The sequence below is a fragment of the Lissotriton vulgaris genome, chromosome 9 (assembly GCF_964263255.1).
Source record: "Lissotriton vulgaris chromosome 9, aLisVul1.2, whole genome shotgun sequence".
Taxonomy (NCBI): Eukaryota; Metazoa; Chordata; class Amphibia; order Caudata; family Salamandridae; genus Lissotriton; species Lissotriton vulgaris.
The window spans coordinates 732178085-732194200 of NC_141697.1; the positions used below are offsets into that span (position 1 = coordinate 732178085).

A 16116-nucleotide genomic window follows, 5' to 3' on the forward strand; every position below is an offset into this window, starting at 1 on the left:
CAGCCTCTAAACCTGTCTGCCGTACTGTCTGATTCACCCGGAAGCAGCGACACCACAATCTGCGTGTCGTCTGCATATGCTGTGAGATTAAAACCAAAGGATCGAATCATCGGTGCTAGGGTGGAGACATACACGTTGAAAAGGGTCGGACTCAGGGAGGACCCTTGGGGAACTCCACAAGGAAGCACACATGGACATGATTCAAAGTCCCCCAGGGCCACCGTCTGAGTCCTGCTGGAAAGGAAGGCCTGCAGGATCTTCAGTGCCTTTACTTGAATTCCACAAGCCCCCAACCGGTCCATCAATAACTTATGATGGACCGTGTCGAAGGCCGCGGAGAGATCCAGCAGGATCAGAGCGGATCTGCCTCCTGCATCCATCACTCTTCTTATGTCTTCCACCGACTTGATCAAAGCCGATTCCGTGCTGTGCTCTGCCCGGAATCCGTGCTGAGATGGACCTAGATGTTCTTCTATCCTCAAGAAGGTACTTGTATTTGTATGTCGATTTATAGAGCGCGATTGCTGCCCGGGGGCGTCCAAGCGCTAAGAAACCAACAGAACAAGAGGAGGTGGCCCGGTGTTATTGGGCAGCAGTGAAGAGGAACGTTTTTAGCTGTTTCCTGAATGAGGTGAGATTGGAATTTTTCCTTAGGTGGAGGGGTAGGGTGTTCCATAGCTTGGAAGCGTTGTAGGTGAAAGTCCTACCGCCAGTTCTGGACTTTTTTATTTTGGGAATTGTGGCCGTGAAGGTCTGGTTGGATCGCAAATTCCTAGTGGGGAGGTAGTGTGACGCTAGGTTGCGAGTGATGAGAGGACCCGTTTTCCAGAACGCCTGGTGCGCAATGCATAAGGCTTTGAATTGTATTCTTTGGGGAATGGGTAGCCAATGCAGTTTTTTCAGTCCATTTTTGACTGATTGACGTCGAGGGATCTGAAGCAAAGTGCGCGCGGCACAGTTCTGCACCGTCTGTAATCTCCGTATCGTGTACTCAGGGGCGGCGAGGTAGAGGGCGTTGTTATAATCCAGTCGTGACTGGATAAGGCCCTGAATGGCTACTTGTTTTGCCTCCATCGGTAGAAGATGGAGTACCTTCCTTAGCACTCAGCTGCGTGTTTAGAATGCCCTCCATGATTTTAGCTGGGAGGGGTAATCTGGCAATAGGCCGATAGTTGTTCATCTCGGTTATATCAGATATATGATAACATATGATATATATGATAACAAAAGGTAGAGGAAAATAAGAGCTATTCATCTGTGATAACACTTCTAGTATATGGAGCTTCTACAGGGTCACAATGCATCTCTTCGGTCATTTAGAAGAAAGTGCAGTTAGGAAGAAGCTTCAATATGGAACTAAAATGGGCATGGATGTGCAGAAAAAAGTAACAATTCCAAGCCTTTTTTTTTTTTTTTTTAAATCACTCATGTTTTCAAGATTAGCTGCTTCCATGCTTTGAATTTTTAAATAACTTACCAACATGCCAAATTAAATTTTGTAGATAGCTGAGGTACTAACTCAGAATCGACAAGTATAATATAATTCACCATATTCAAGTCTGAGTACCAAAAGGCAGTGCAGCCAATCAGACTTGAATAAGCTCTGATTCATGGAAGAGATTTCAGAAAACATTTAAGAGAAAAACAGCCATAGGAACGTTTGTCAAGATGCACAAATAGCAACACTTACAACTTCAACACATTTGAAAGAAAAGTCTAAAATGTCAACAAATGTGGAATGCCTTTCACTGGAAGGCAAATGGGTGCACTCTATGACGACAAATTGACATGAAATGTACAAACACTTTAAACCAAACACTTCGGGCCTGATTTAGATCTTGGTGGACGGATTGGTTTACCAGACAAAGCACTTAAAAAAGGGAGAGCACCATTTAAACAGTCAGAAGGGTAATTTAAAGGTAGTCAAGATCTGTTTACAATGACCTACGCTTACATCCTCCACCTCAGTGGATTTTTGGTAGATGGTTGCGTAAGGAGCACAATTTCTCTACAGGTTTGCACATTAGGATGCTGTCGAGGTAGTATGAGGCATCAGAAAAGTCATGTCATGCCTAGTAAAACTAAAATCCACAAACCTATGAATAGCTTAAGTGTGAAATTGTGGATGCACCTTGTTTAAAGCACTTGTAAGTTGGGAAGGAGTGCATTATGTGTGTTGGTGCTAAGAGTGTGAGCATTGAAGCTGTGTTGATGGAGGCCTATCAAGGATTTTTAAAGTAAGAGTAATAGTTATATACAGTCTATGTAAGTTAACTAAAGCGCCAACCATAAAGTCATATAGAGTAAAATTAAAATATACATATTTGTTTTTAAGAAGGCATGACGCTTGATATAGAAGAAGTAGATTTCTAATGTGAAGCAATTCCAAGAAAGACACATACACACTGATCCTCTATAAGAATAGCGCCACAGACTGCACATCGTGGTGAAGCTGGAATTGTGCCAACAAGGGAAACTGGTGCACTTAAAGTTTTGTCGATAATTAACCATTAAAACTCAAACAGCGGCCCCCTTGAAAATGCTTCCTGTGCAAATAACGGTCACCGAGGGCCTGATTTAGATCTTGGTGGATGGGTTACTCAGTCAATGGTGACGGACATCCCGTCTGCCGAAATATAAATCCCATTATATCCTTTGGGATTTATATTTTGGTGGACATTACATCTGCCCGTTGTTATAGAGTAACCCGTCCGTCGAGATCCAAATCAGGCCCTAAGTACGTAGCAAATAATCTGTTTTACAAAATTATACAATTCAATGAATGAAAAAAAAAAAAACACATTCCAAAACCCATCAGGATATAAACAGTGAAAGTACCACTTATAAAAAACATATCTACAGAATAAGTTTCTTCTCCACTGCAGCCATGAATCTACAGCTGAGCTGAGGATTGGCACCATTTAGACTTGCTTTTTGGGCATGACAACTTGTATGAATTTTCATGACCAAAAAGAAAAAAAAAGTGTTTAAACAGTCATTGTTTCAGACAATAGACCAAGGCAAACACATAGTAAGTGCAAAATCGATTTCACATGATAAGCACAAAAGTTGCAGTTTGTGTTGGGGCCCTTATGCATCCATCGTCGGACACGATCCTTGCAGAGAAAAATTCCAAATTGTTACTCGATTAATTTTGATGTAATTTTTGCAAAGCAGGATTATCTTAGATATCCTTGGTAAATTAATCTAGATCAAGAGATGATCTCAGACCGTTGCTATGAACGTGTTCCTAAAAGGCACTGCTTTTCTATTAAATCAATCATTCTTGCACTTCTGTTTCCTCTTTTTTTGTTTTTTTTAAAGAGATTGTGGCTTTTTCTCACAAATCTTCTAGTTTCAATACTTTTAATGAATATGAGAGGAGGTTGAGTCAGGGTTTTTCAGTGGTTGTGTTCTTGTTTGTTATGCCTAAGCAAATTTGGCTGATCACCGCAGGTACACTGAAGAATTTTATTTTATGAAAGAGTTAGAGGATTGAAAGTCATTTGTCCAACTGCACAGTACGAACTCTAACCTGACCTGGCACTGGGAGGTGTTTGGAGGAGAAGAAAAACTTACTTGTAAACTTCAAAGGAGATTGTGTTCAAAGATGAGGTAAGGAGTTCAGGCAGCGCTGCTGAACCACAGGACAATGAGGGTTCCAGTTTGCTTTCAATTAAAGGCTCAAGCGAAAGACCCTGCATTTTGGTATGCAATGATTTTAATGCATGATCCACAGAATAAGTCTTTGATTCTAATAATGACTTTCGAACTTAAAAAGAGTTTGGTCAAAGATGATAACCAAATATTTGTAAGATTTTACAGTTTCAATTGTAAAATCTTACAAAGTTCAACTTTTACTTATTTATGTACATTGCGTTTTGATTTTCCGGATGATTATCATACTCTGTGCTATATCAAAGCTTACTTTCAGCTCATTTTTGATACAATTATGTGCGCAGCTCATTAAGACGTCTTTGCAGGCCTATGGGCATTGTACTCAGAAGGGCCGTATTGTTGGTGTGGTGTAAACTAGGTAGGTGACTCTCTCCTACCCCCAGAGAGTCTGCAGTCACTTTTCCAAAGGCATTGTTGAGGTCTGCTAAAAAGAGATTAAACCGGATGGGGAGTCAGTACTCATCCTCGTTTGATGCTATTCATGGTGAACATTTTTCTAAAAATTTCTCCCTCATGTTCAGTTTTAACCTGTCCTCACATGTGTATGATGTAGTTGAATAGGCTTCAGCAAACGCAGAGGATATTCCATTTTTACAGTTTCACAAAAGCAGATGTTGCAACACTTTATCGAAATCAGCTCTCAAACAAATAAAGCACATGTCAAGTAATGATTATGAGAGCATTGCCTTAGTGGTTAAGCTTGAGAGGGCAAGGATCTTAAGATCTGTGCCATTACCAGGACAAAAATAAGTTTATGAAAAAGGGATTCATGCTCCACAGCCCTGATCAAGGTCATGCAGAATATAATTTGCAAAGCATTTATCTTCCATGTCCATTAAGGCAATTACCAGGTAATTTTTTGGATTAGAGACATTACCCTTTTTCTATAACGGCTGGAGCATGGAACCGTGCCATGACTTTAGAACAGCTTGTGTAAGTAAACTGGGATTAAAAAGTGGTGTAAGAACAGATGCCCCAAAATAACAGTTGAAATTAAAAAGGGCAGCTGGTATGCAGTTTGGACCTCGAGCCCTGTTTTGTTGTCTTTTTTTGATGATGGAAACCGTAAGATTGTTCCTTAATACTTCGGCCAAAGAACTTTGAAGATTGCCAGTTGAAGCAGGCTAGGTTTTTTCAATGTCATAATTTGATACAAACACAAAAGGTATGGACCTTATCCTTCTGTCATTATTCAATGCCTCTAAAAATATGGCCCACTGATCTTCAACTACATTTTGCTCTGTAAAGTTACAATATAATATAAGCCAATCTATTGATGGAGGCCCAAAAGGATCGAGAAAAGGCTATACTGCACGCAGGACTGCATTTCGGAACTTGTCCCTTGCATGTTTTTTAGTGTTCCAAATTGCTTTTTGAATGGGTTTTACTCGTTGCGCTAATTTGAGGTCTGATGTGTTTATTAGCATTTGTCTGATTTATCTGAGTAAACATCTTTTCTCCTGTTTGAGTGATTTTCTGAAACACAAATTGCTATGGGGGTTTCGCTTTGAGATGTTTCGGCCTTCAGCGCGGCTTAAAATCCATGTTGGGATTCTTTGATGTAGCTACCCGCCAACTGATAGTCCAAGCAGTGGTTCAATCGCGCCTTGCTTACTACAATGGTCTTTTGCTTGACGTAAATAAAACAGTCACTGCAAGACTCCAACGGGTACAGAATGCCGCAGCATGTACTCTGTTTGCCCTGCCTAGGAACTGCCACACCTCCAATCTCCTTCGCCGTCTCCACTGGCTGTCAATCACACAGAGTCTAGTTTAAAACCCTCTGCATTACACACAAGATCGTACATGGCCAGGGCCCCCAAATCCTGCAGGGACTATGTACACTTTATGTTCCATTGCGAGCACTGCGCTCTGCTGAGCACCATTTGCCTTGTGTCCCACGTGTCCGCCGGTGCAGAGCTGGGGGTCGTTCCTTCAAGCCCAGGCCCCTGCACTATGGAACTCTATCCCACTGGCTGCCCGCAACACCCAAGACCAATGGGCATTCAGGAAACTGATTAAAACTTGACTTTTCTCCTCCATCTAGCCTCATTTCCTTTGCTCACCTGTCCGCTAGCGCTGGGACACCCTGTTGCTGGGGCAGCCATGCGCTCTATAAAAACGCCTAACATAACATAACATAACATGACATGACTTATTAGGTATTTTAGTTTTTACGCTGACCGTGGATAATATTCCATATGATTAATTCTGCTTAACCACTTTTCTCGTTGAGAACTGTTCAAGTAGTAGCTCAGACTTGGAGAATATTTCCTGGACACTGCAGGCCCATTTTTGTCTTTTCAGGTTTTCACTTCTTATCTTGCCCCAATAGCGATTTTCCCAGGAGGAGTATTAACCTTTATGATACAGAAAACCGGAGGAAGATGGTCCCATTATACTGAAGAGAAAATCAAGGAGACTTACTTACGTCTAGTCCAAAATAGCGTCCTACAGGTTGACTATGGTCAAATCTACAATTTAGGATTCCCACGTCCACGGAATTGAAATCCTCGACCAGGATCTCCCCTTGTTTATCTTTTTTTTGTGGTGTTGAACCTGCTTGTATTATCACCCATAATTCAAACTGTATTAGAGTTACTCCATCTTCATATGGAAGAGTCATTAAGTTTGCATTCACATTTCCTTTAAATATCCAGCCATCATCCGGATATACATTTTTTTTAGCTGCTAGAATGTTTGTATTTCCCTTATGGATCCTCTTATATTTTTCAGGGTTGGATTAATATAGAAGTTTACAATTAATATAGCAGAAATCTTGCCACTAAAGTGGCAATTTTCAAAATGGACAGCTTAGCATAGAATACTTGTCTATTTCTAGGTTCATTATTTTGAGTTCCTGTCTAACTTTTTGTAAACGCCAAGCTGCCCCTTTGTCGTTCCCTTCTAATTTCCCTTTTGCATACTTATGAAAAGCTTGATGACCTGACTGGGGGGGGCCTCAATTTCACACCATGTTTTTGGGCAGCATTAAAAAAAAACAATACTTTTCCAAAACGTGAACATTTAGCATTCCTGCGTTAAGCTTTAAAGGCTCCCTAAGTTCCACTAGCAGAAGTACTTCACGCAGGCCTCTTAAAAAATGAAAATAGGAAAGTTTGTCAAGGAACAGAAGGAAAAAAAAACTACAACCACAACAGATTTGAGAGAAAAGTAAAAAATTTCAAGATTGGTGGCGCACCATTTTACTAGAATGCAACTTGTGTGCACCCATGATGACAAATGGACATGAAATGCACAAGCACTTCCAGCTAAAAAAGTGGATAACACACTAATGTTATGTTATGTTAAATGTTGTTAAATCAGTTTGTTAAGCGCGCTAACACCATTAGGTTTCTTGGCGCTGTACAGAGGGAGTCGGGAGGAGAGACAGAAAATAACATAACAGAGGAAGAGACTAGTGGTAGGCTACCGTAAACAGATGCGTTTTGAGGGAGGATCTGAACGTGGAGTAGGGGGAGAGCAACCTAAGAGAAAGAGGTAAGGAATTCCAAAAAGACGGGGCTGAGAAAGAAAACCTAAGACCACCGTGTTTCTTCCGCTTGAATCTGGGGACAGAAAGTAAAGCCAATTGGGAAGACCGAAGGGTACGGGAAGGGACATAAGGATGAAGCAAGGAAGAAATGAAGGAGGGGCCAAGACCAGTGAGAGATTTGAAAATGATGCAACCGAGCTTAAATTTACAGCGGGCAGAGACCGGGAGCCAGTGGAGACTTTTTAGGAGAGGTTGGACATGCTGATCTCTAGGTTGATGGTAGATCAAGCGAGCAGCTTGATTTTGGATCAGCTGGAGTCTCCTGAGTTGGTATGCAGGAATGCCTACATATAGCGCGTTTGCGTAGTCAAGCCTAGACATGACTAGCGCAAGCAGGGCCAAAGTAAGGGCATCGATGGTAAGTAGGCGGGAGATTTTACGTATTTTCCTGAGCTGGAAATGGCTGGAGGAAACTACAGCGCTGATCTGGGGTGTCATAGATAGGTCGTTACTTATGACAACTCCCAGACTTTTTGCAGAGTTGACGGGACAGGGGGGGCTGCCAAGACTGGCAGGCCAGAAAGAAGAGTTCCAGGGATTGGAGGGCCCCCCGACAAGAACCAGCTCAGTCTTGTCGGGGTTGAGTTTCAGGTGGTTTGTGCCCATCCAATCACTGATAGAGCAAAGGGTGTTTTGAAAAGTGAAGATAGATTGATCGCTGGAGTCAATGGTGAAAACCAGTTGGATGTCATCCGCGTAATTAAACGCGGAGACATTGAATCGGCGGAGGGAGCGGATAAGCGGGGCCATGTATAAATTAAAAAGGAGAGGAGATAAAGAGGAGCCTTGCGGGACACCACAAGACAACTCGACTTGGGAGGCAGAGAACTGGGACAGCCTGACAGCTTGATGGCGATGGGTCAGGAAAGAGCGCACCCAGTCCAGAGCTGTGCCCTGGATGCCAGCCTCTCTGACACGGTCGACCAAAATGTCATGGTCGACCGTGTCAAAAGCGGCCGACAGGTCCAAGAGAACCAGGGCCTGATAGGTGTTAGAGTCGGCGCCCCTGCGTAGTTCGTCCATCACAGAGAGGATGACTGCTTCTGTGGAATGCGCAGGTCTAAACCCAGCCTGCTGGGGGTCCAAAACACCAGAGTCCTCTATAAAAGAAGTGAGGGTTTGAGTAACGTGGGACTCCAGGACTTTGCTGAGGAAAGGGAGGAGGGAAATAGGGCGATAGTTGCTCATGGTGGACGGATTAGCCATAGGTTTTTTCAAAATGGCGACCACCTCTGCCCGTTTGAAGGAGGCCGGAACCACCCCCATAGTTAAAGAGTTGTTTAAAAGAGCTAAAGGGGGGTCCGGACAGGAAGTAAAAGCTTCTCGCAGGGCAGAGGGGGGGCAACAATCGCTGGGGGAGCCAGAAGAGACTTTGAGCAGGAGGGGGAGGAAGTTCTCTTTTGAGATGAGGGGAAGCTGGGATAGGGTGTGGGTGATGGGGTGAGAGGGAGTGCTGGCGGGGGAAGAGGCAGGTGAGGCATGAGCAGAGATGCTGGTTTTAATTTTAACAATTTTGTCCACAAAGAACTGATTCAGGGAATCAGTTCTTTGTGGACAATTCTAATGCATGTTTCATAAGTAAATCTGCTTCAAACAAATTAGAATGATATTAGTTGTATGTAACTTAGACTGGAGCAGTAATTATCCTTTCCGTGGATTTAAGACTTTAAAAATAAGATCAATTGTTTCAATAATTCATTCCATATATCTAAAGAATTGCCAATAAGACAGAGCATTTTAATTTGCACATTTATATTGACAGCTGCAGGGTCAATATGTGCAGCAAGGAGACATTTATCTACCCTCAAAGCATCAGCTCTAAATGAAAAAAGCCCACCCTCAGGTCTCCTTACCAGATGCATTACCGCTTGCTGGGTTAGAGGTTCTGTTATCTGCTTGGGGAGGGCTGTCTTCACTGCTGCTCTGAGGTGTCCGCAGCTCCATGTCCATTTGCTCCCCCCAGTCTGTCACTGGGCAGTACCCCTCTTCTGGGGAGAAGGGACTGAGAGGTTTGCATTCAGGGCTCCTTTCCACCATACCCTTCTCAGGAATTGTAATAGTTAGTTTTGGAGCAGGAGTCCTTTCATTTTTAGCAGCATCTCCCACGTGGCCTTGGGACTTCTCACTTGTAGTATCTAGGTTGGAGTCCGCATTCTCTTTATCTTCTTCCTCTCCTTCCTCCTCGTCTTCTCCTTCCTCCTCCTCTTCTTCCTCCTCCTCCTCCTCTACTTCTTCCTCCTCTACTTCCTCTTCCTCATACTCTCCTTCACCAACAAGCTCTTCTTCCTCTTCACTGACATCCTCCCACTGAGCATCATCATCGCCATCTGGAGCAGCAACCAGTTCTGTAGGAGTCTCCACACTTTTTGCTTCTCTCTGTATTAGATGGGAACAAAATAATTTAAATGGAAATTATCTTTCACTGCCAAGTTACAATGCTCATGAATTATTTGAAGCCCAAAAATAATTAAGCAAGACCTTTAAACATTAGCAAAGTTGTCAAATGATATAAGGAGGAAAAAAAACAAGATAAGGCACAGTGACTAATGTGCAGCATTCTGTAAGGCCACCAACAGCTACAGGAATGGAAAGACGAGCCACAGTAAATTTAAGGGACCAAAGTACATTACAAAATGTAGTAATGTAATGTAATTGCCACAAATAGGTTTTAAAAGTGATTGTTTGGCTTCCATTGTAAGGTATTAAAGAGGAAGGGGGGAAGCGTAGTAAAAGGATGGGGAACGGGTCAGGAAAAACTAAAACTAAAGAGTTACTTACTTTCTTAATTTTATTTCTCATGTATACTTTGTCTAAATGCAGATTCCTCACTGTGTGAATCACTCCATGTGCCAGACTGGATAGAGATAAACTCTTGCCAATAGCAGCTGTGACGGTAGGTGGATACATCAGTCTCCGGCAGGACTTCACCCCGCCTCCAGACAGGATGACACAGAGCTGCATATAGACCCCACCTTAATTTCGACTTCAGTTTACTCAATTACATTTTCCATACCCTCAGATGTGAAGTGTGGCCAACAAAAGTAGAAGATTGACAGTGTTTATGACCCAACCAGGAATCTTTCAACTTTAGAAATGGCCACTTCAAAGAACATGGAGGAGAGTGAACAGGCCAGTAAGAATCTGCAATTAGACACCGTATCGGACTTAATGTTTGGTGACAGGTACTCAGTCCCAAACGTGGCAGATATCTCATCCGCCTTATTCCAAGTGCATAAGTAATGCACTGGTAATCAGACCGACAACATATCGGTCACTTTCGTGATGGAATTCGTCAAACTCTAAATCAGGTCCGGACAAATTACCAGAAACAGTGTTACCACACCCAAGTAACTTTTTCTTCTGTTGGATACTTTTAACCACACATTTCTCACGTTGTGAATCAGTACTAAATGCTTTTCAAGTAGAAAGGTATAAGGAGGAGTGGATTTATACAATGTCCTGCAGGACTAGGACTGAGCCGATATAATGATCTACCCTGCTGATCAAAGAGTCATAACAGTAGCGCCTGGTGAAATTATGGCTGCATGCCCATACCACAGCTTGGCAGATGTCCAGAACAGGAATACCTTGAACCAGGGCCAAAGTAGCAGCCTTGAACTTTGGGGGATGAAACTAATGGTCCTAAGGAGAATACTTTTTGGCCAAGCCATATTACCGCATTACGCAAAGGACAATACGATGAAAGAAGGTATGCTTTTGCACCAACTTTACTTACTTTGCACTATCAAATCCAAAAAAGAGCTGACCATCCATTTGATACTACACTGTTCTATCAATATGGAAACTAGGGGTTGGCCTGTGACTATTCAATGAAGCCTCTTCTTGTTGTTATGGTATGGGTGTTTGTAGATCACACAACCCTCCGGGGAGAGTATTCAGCATTGAAAAGCAGGAGCAGTGTGGGTCGAGCCAGGGCTGAGATTAGTTTAAGAGCCAGTTCTTCGTCTTCTTGCATAATTAAAGAACTGAGGGGGCAGCTCCGATGTGCAGGGGTAGGTCATTCCAGGCTTTGTGTGAAGTATGAGAAGGCTCAGCTGCTGGATCGGATTCTGAATTGCAGCGGATATGTGAGAGTAGGAGTCCTGCTACACGGAGGTGTTTGGTAGGTGTGTGGAAGGTAATGCTATTTTTAAGGTAGGTGGGAAAGATATTGTGCAGGCTGTGTATGTGTCTGAATAGAGGATGGGTAGCCAGAAAAGGTCTTTAAGTGTGGGGCGATGTGGGTGCTGGGGAGAAGTCTAAGTAGAGCCTGGCAGCAGACTTTTGTATGTTGTGGAGTCTTCTGGTCAGTTGTGCATTTGATTCCTATCTAGAGTGTGTTGCCCTAATCACTTGCCGATGATGGTTGGGTGACAGTTCTGCGGGTGCTGAATGAAAGCATCTTGAAATCGGGGGCATGTCCTACTGTCGACCAAGATGGCTGCCTAAATTGGGAGCGCCACTCCACAGCCCACAAAATCCGGTAGCATCCGCTATTTTACAGGGCTGACTTCTGCCCCATTCACACTGTAGCCCATAGCGAATCGCAGCCTGCCACTTGGATCCAGAATCACGACCATCCTGCCCCCAGAGACGCACATTTTAGAGGAGCAGGAGCAGCAGCCGACACCTCATGACCAGAGGCCTACGAGTCGGCTCACAAGTTGGCCACCAGCCTGGAAATTATGCTGGTGCCATGACCAGGTCGCAGCAGTTCCTTGGGAGCCCAATGGAGCCTATATTGAGGGGTACCCTACCCACTGCTGTCAAGGATGAAGCTGTTGCGGTCGGGGTTGCTGAGGGACGGGCCCCATGGGCGACAGGAGAGCTGAGGCGACTTAGCCCGCTAAACCAGGAGGGTGTGGGAAGCCGGTAGGGGGTATTCCGGATGGCTCTCTGCCCAGCTGAGGATGCACGTCTCAACCTGAAGCCTAGGGGGAAGAGATGTGGAGTGGTCGGGGACCCAACAACTAGCTTCAGCTGGGGCCAGGGCACACCTTGGGTGGCTGTTCAGCACAGGGAGCTGAGGGGGCACCTCACCCCTTGCCCCCTGGCCTGTACTGTGCTGGGCACACTGGAGTGTGCTGCTGGGTGCCTTGCGGAGCAAGTGTGTGGCCTCGAGCAGCCCCTGCGGGCCCCAAGACTCAATCCCTCCCCAGAACAACTGCAAATAGCAGAAGCAGCCTAATGGACAAGCCTGAGGCTCTGTGGGATTTGGACAACGGGGTCCCTTCAGTTGCTTGCAGTGAAGCTGGGATCTCGGACATCATGGGCCCTGACACTTGAGATTGCAGGCCCTATCCACCTTGACCGCCCCTGGACTGAGGGGACAATGACACATCAAACTTAGAATCTTTATGCTTATTGATTCTCAGTTATGCATGGACTTCATAAATAGTTTTATTGAATTGAAATGCTTGAAACTCCTTCTGACCCTGTGCAATTGCTGCTTAGTGGCACCAGATGTCTATCACCTGACACCATAGTTTCCCCCCTCCATGGAGGCTACTGATAAAGATGCTCTCTAATGGGGTAATCGGCCCTACTTGATCGTTATGTGGGCAGGGTGGTTGTCTGCTTTGAATTTACCCCTCCAGGTGCATTGCACATCTGATCAGTTAATTTTTGCTGATTAATCGCAAGCCACCTCTTGCTATTGCATTAAAATGACAGTTTCTGGTTCTAGGGTGTGCATTGATGATAGGAATGATCAGTGGTTTATGTTTACGCTTGGGGTTTCTTTACGGTTCTAGGTAATGGCTGGCGACCCTATAGAACTTACTGGAACTATGGATGCTTGCCTGGGTGGGATTGATAGGCGCTCCCTGGAGCCATCTGGTTCATCCCACGTAGCAGGCCCTCGCGCACGTTCCTATTTACTGGGATGTATGCTACAGTCTCCTATTAGAAAAACTAAGTGTTAAGTTTGCAGGTAACTAAACTGTGTTAGTTCTAGCCCCCAAAACTCCATTCCTGAGGTTCCCCAAGGTTCAGGTTGGCACTCAACGTGCACCACCAGCGGCATTAAGGCGGCCTGGTGCAGGGTGCCAATGTGGCTAGGGGCCACCTCAGTTGGAGGCTGCTCATGGGCAGGCCACTGTCTTGGGAGGCAAGCTCCTGGAGTTAAGGTAAGAGCAAAGGGGGTCCAAAGCTAGCACCGAGACCACACCACCAGTGGCGCAGGGGCAGCCGGGTGGAGTGTGTGTAGGAGGTGCCAGGAGCCCAATGCTTTCATATGGAGGTTGCCGGTTTTGGATTTCAGCTGCATGCTGGGTCCAAGAAGTCTTCTGGGAGAAATCAACAGCTGGGCAGGTAAGTAGAAATGTCCCTCAATGTCAAGACACTTCGGGATCTTGTCACCAAGACGTAGGGTCGGAGACTGCAGGAGTGCCTTTTGACCTTGGGAATCTGCTTACCACTCCGGTCACGGTGGAGGGTGTTGGTATGAAGAGGTTGCAGGCGTCGACAAGGAACCTTGTAGGTGACACCCCTTGATGGTTTGGGAGGTCAGAACCGCTTGGAGACCACTTCAGGATGGATGGACCCTCAAGTCACGGGTCGTGGACGACAGGTGCAGAGCTAAGTACTGGAGCGGGATTTCTTGGTTCCACAGAGGCTTGATCTTCTTCTGAAGACAGGGCCGCTGTCCTCAGGAGTTTCAAGTCTTTATTGAAGTGGGGGAATCCGTCCTCTCCAAATCTGCAGGTCGCTGAACCGTTTTGGAGGTGTCGTTTTCTTCAAAGCTGCAGGCAGGACGGTAGGGCTGGGGCCTAGTCAGTTGGGCCTGGAGACTTCACTGCTGCGTCGTCTTCGGGATTAGGTCACCTAGAACTGGCCTCGGTGTTCAGGGCTGCCCACCAAATACTGTATTTTGGGGGCGTTTTTATGGGTGTTGAGGTTAGTAGCGAATCGACTACTGACTATAGGGTGACTACACAGCTGGCGTGCACACCCCAAGTGGGTTAGTGGGCACAATCCCTAACCCGGTTTGGAGGGTGCCTGACATCTGATGGCAGGCACTGAAGAGTGAGATTCACCTTACCTCCGCCCCCGAGGGGTGGGGTTGGCAGAGGTGGGCACACCTTCTGGGCTGTTCTTATTTTCCCACCGGTCTTCCTGCCTAAAAAGGATGTGAACACCACAGTCCAGGAATGGCTTCATTTCTCTACCCAAGGAGCGAAGGGTCCCACCCCAGGGATCTAGAAACTTGTCCCGTGGGCACAAGCTAGTGTTCAGCAGTCAGAACCCCACCAGTGGTTGGATTGGTTATGGGGTCCCCTCTAGAGGGGACCCGCGAGTGCAGGAAATAATAAATCTGACACTGGAACCAGTGTAGGTTTATTATTCCGTGATGCTCGATACCAAACATCCCAGGTTTCAGTAAAGCCATTGTGGTGCTAAGAAACACGCAAGGACCCGTTTCCAGACCATATACTCAGGATGGCTTTACTGGGCACTTATAATATTCAAGAATGGCCTTGGGTATTATAGGGACCTGTCTGCTGATGTAGATAGGTCCTCACATGAGGTATAGGGCACCCTGCCTTAAGGATGACTTACCTAGGCCTAATGCAATGCTGGGCAGGCATAGCACACAAGGTTGTGTGCCATGTCGACACTTTCACTTTTAGCTGCACCACAACACACAGGCTGCAATGGCAGTGGTGCATGTTTGGGGTAAGAGGTCTCTGACGGTGGCATAATACACGCTGCAACCCTGAGAGGCTTTTCCGTGGCTACCATGCCCTTGGTACCATAGGTAACCCTTACAAGGGGCTTACAAGTAAGCCATAGTTGTGCCAATTGTGGAAACAAAGGTACAGGTTAGGAAAAGAACACAGGTCCTGGGAACCTGATTGGCAGGGACCCAGGGGATACTCTGTCAAAGTGCAGCAAAAATCTGGCAACAATTGTGTGTGTGTGTTTGGGGGGGACGGGGGGGGGGGGTGTTACTGCAACAGAACTACTTTCCTACATCCACGGAAAAAGTGAAGGGTACTGGCATATTTGACAGGTCATAACATTCATATGGCACTGATGCAGTAAACACACTTTAGGTGCCTTTTGCGGGTTAGAGCTATCATAGGGTGTATATAAACTACTCCGCCTATGCCACAGGGGTTGTCTCATTGATATGGAGGGTCCTCCTTGTTCCCCTGCTGGCAGAAATTCATGATACACAGGTAAGATATGTAATACTGCAACTGGTCTTTCAAGGGAAACACTTTATCATACATAACCACTACAGGCCCAATGTTGATCCAGAATGTGTCTAAACTGTCTGGGGACGCAGTTTAACTTTATCTCCCAGTAGTGTTACTTGGGGTGGCGATTTTAACCTTTCCCTAGACAGAGATGGCCTGCTCTAACTCCACATCTCGAACCCCCCAGGCTGCGGCACGCGCCCTGTGCAAACTCATACATTTCAAAGATCTGCTTGTCCTTTGGAGGGCCCATTACCCAGAGCTTAAAGAAGGCACACATATATCCAGGGTACTTAAATCCTAGGCTAGACTGTAGCGTATTGACTGGGCACCCCAGATACTTATGGTTGGGTCGCGAAAATCGAACATTTACATAGGACCTTACCACTCCCCTGTGGTTCTCACCCTTGCCCTCCCTGCCTCTACAAATGCAGTCTTCGTATGGCCACTTTCTCACCAGGCGCTATTAGACTCACTGTTTCGATCCGATATCAAACACGACCTTGTGGGACACCTTTAAAGTTTACCAAAGAGGGGTGTATATTTAAGCATTTTTCTATCTGGAAAGATCTACGGCAACCGGTAGAGCGCTTGGAGCTCCGCGTTATTAATTTGAAGAGAACTGGAGGCTACCTACCAGCTACATTTAGTGGCGAAGCTTCAATCGACCCTAGCAGA

General features: G+C 45.4%; 1 protein-coding gene across 6 annotated transcripts in view; it reads right to left on the reverse strand.

The window, feature by feature from the left end:
- The window catches only part of CCDC9 (coiled-coil domain containing 9), a 515467-nt gene that overhangs the window by 184190 nt on the left and 315161 nt on the right, over positions 1 to 16116 (reverse strand). For all 6 annotated transcript variants that reach the window (XM_086938478.1, XM_086938474.1, XM_086938477.1 and 3 more), the window contains exon 13: positions 9088 to 9610. In XM_086938478.1, coding sequence (XP_086794604.1) covers positions 9088 to 9610 — 523 coding nt within the window. The remainder of the gene's footprint in view (positions 1 to 9087; positions 9611 to 16116) is intronic.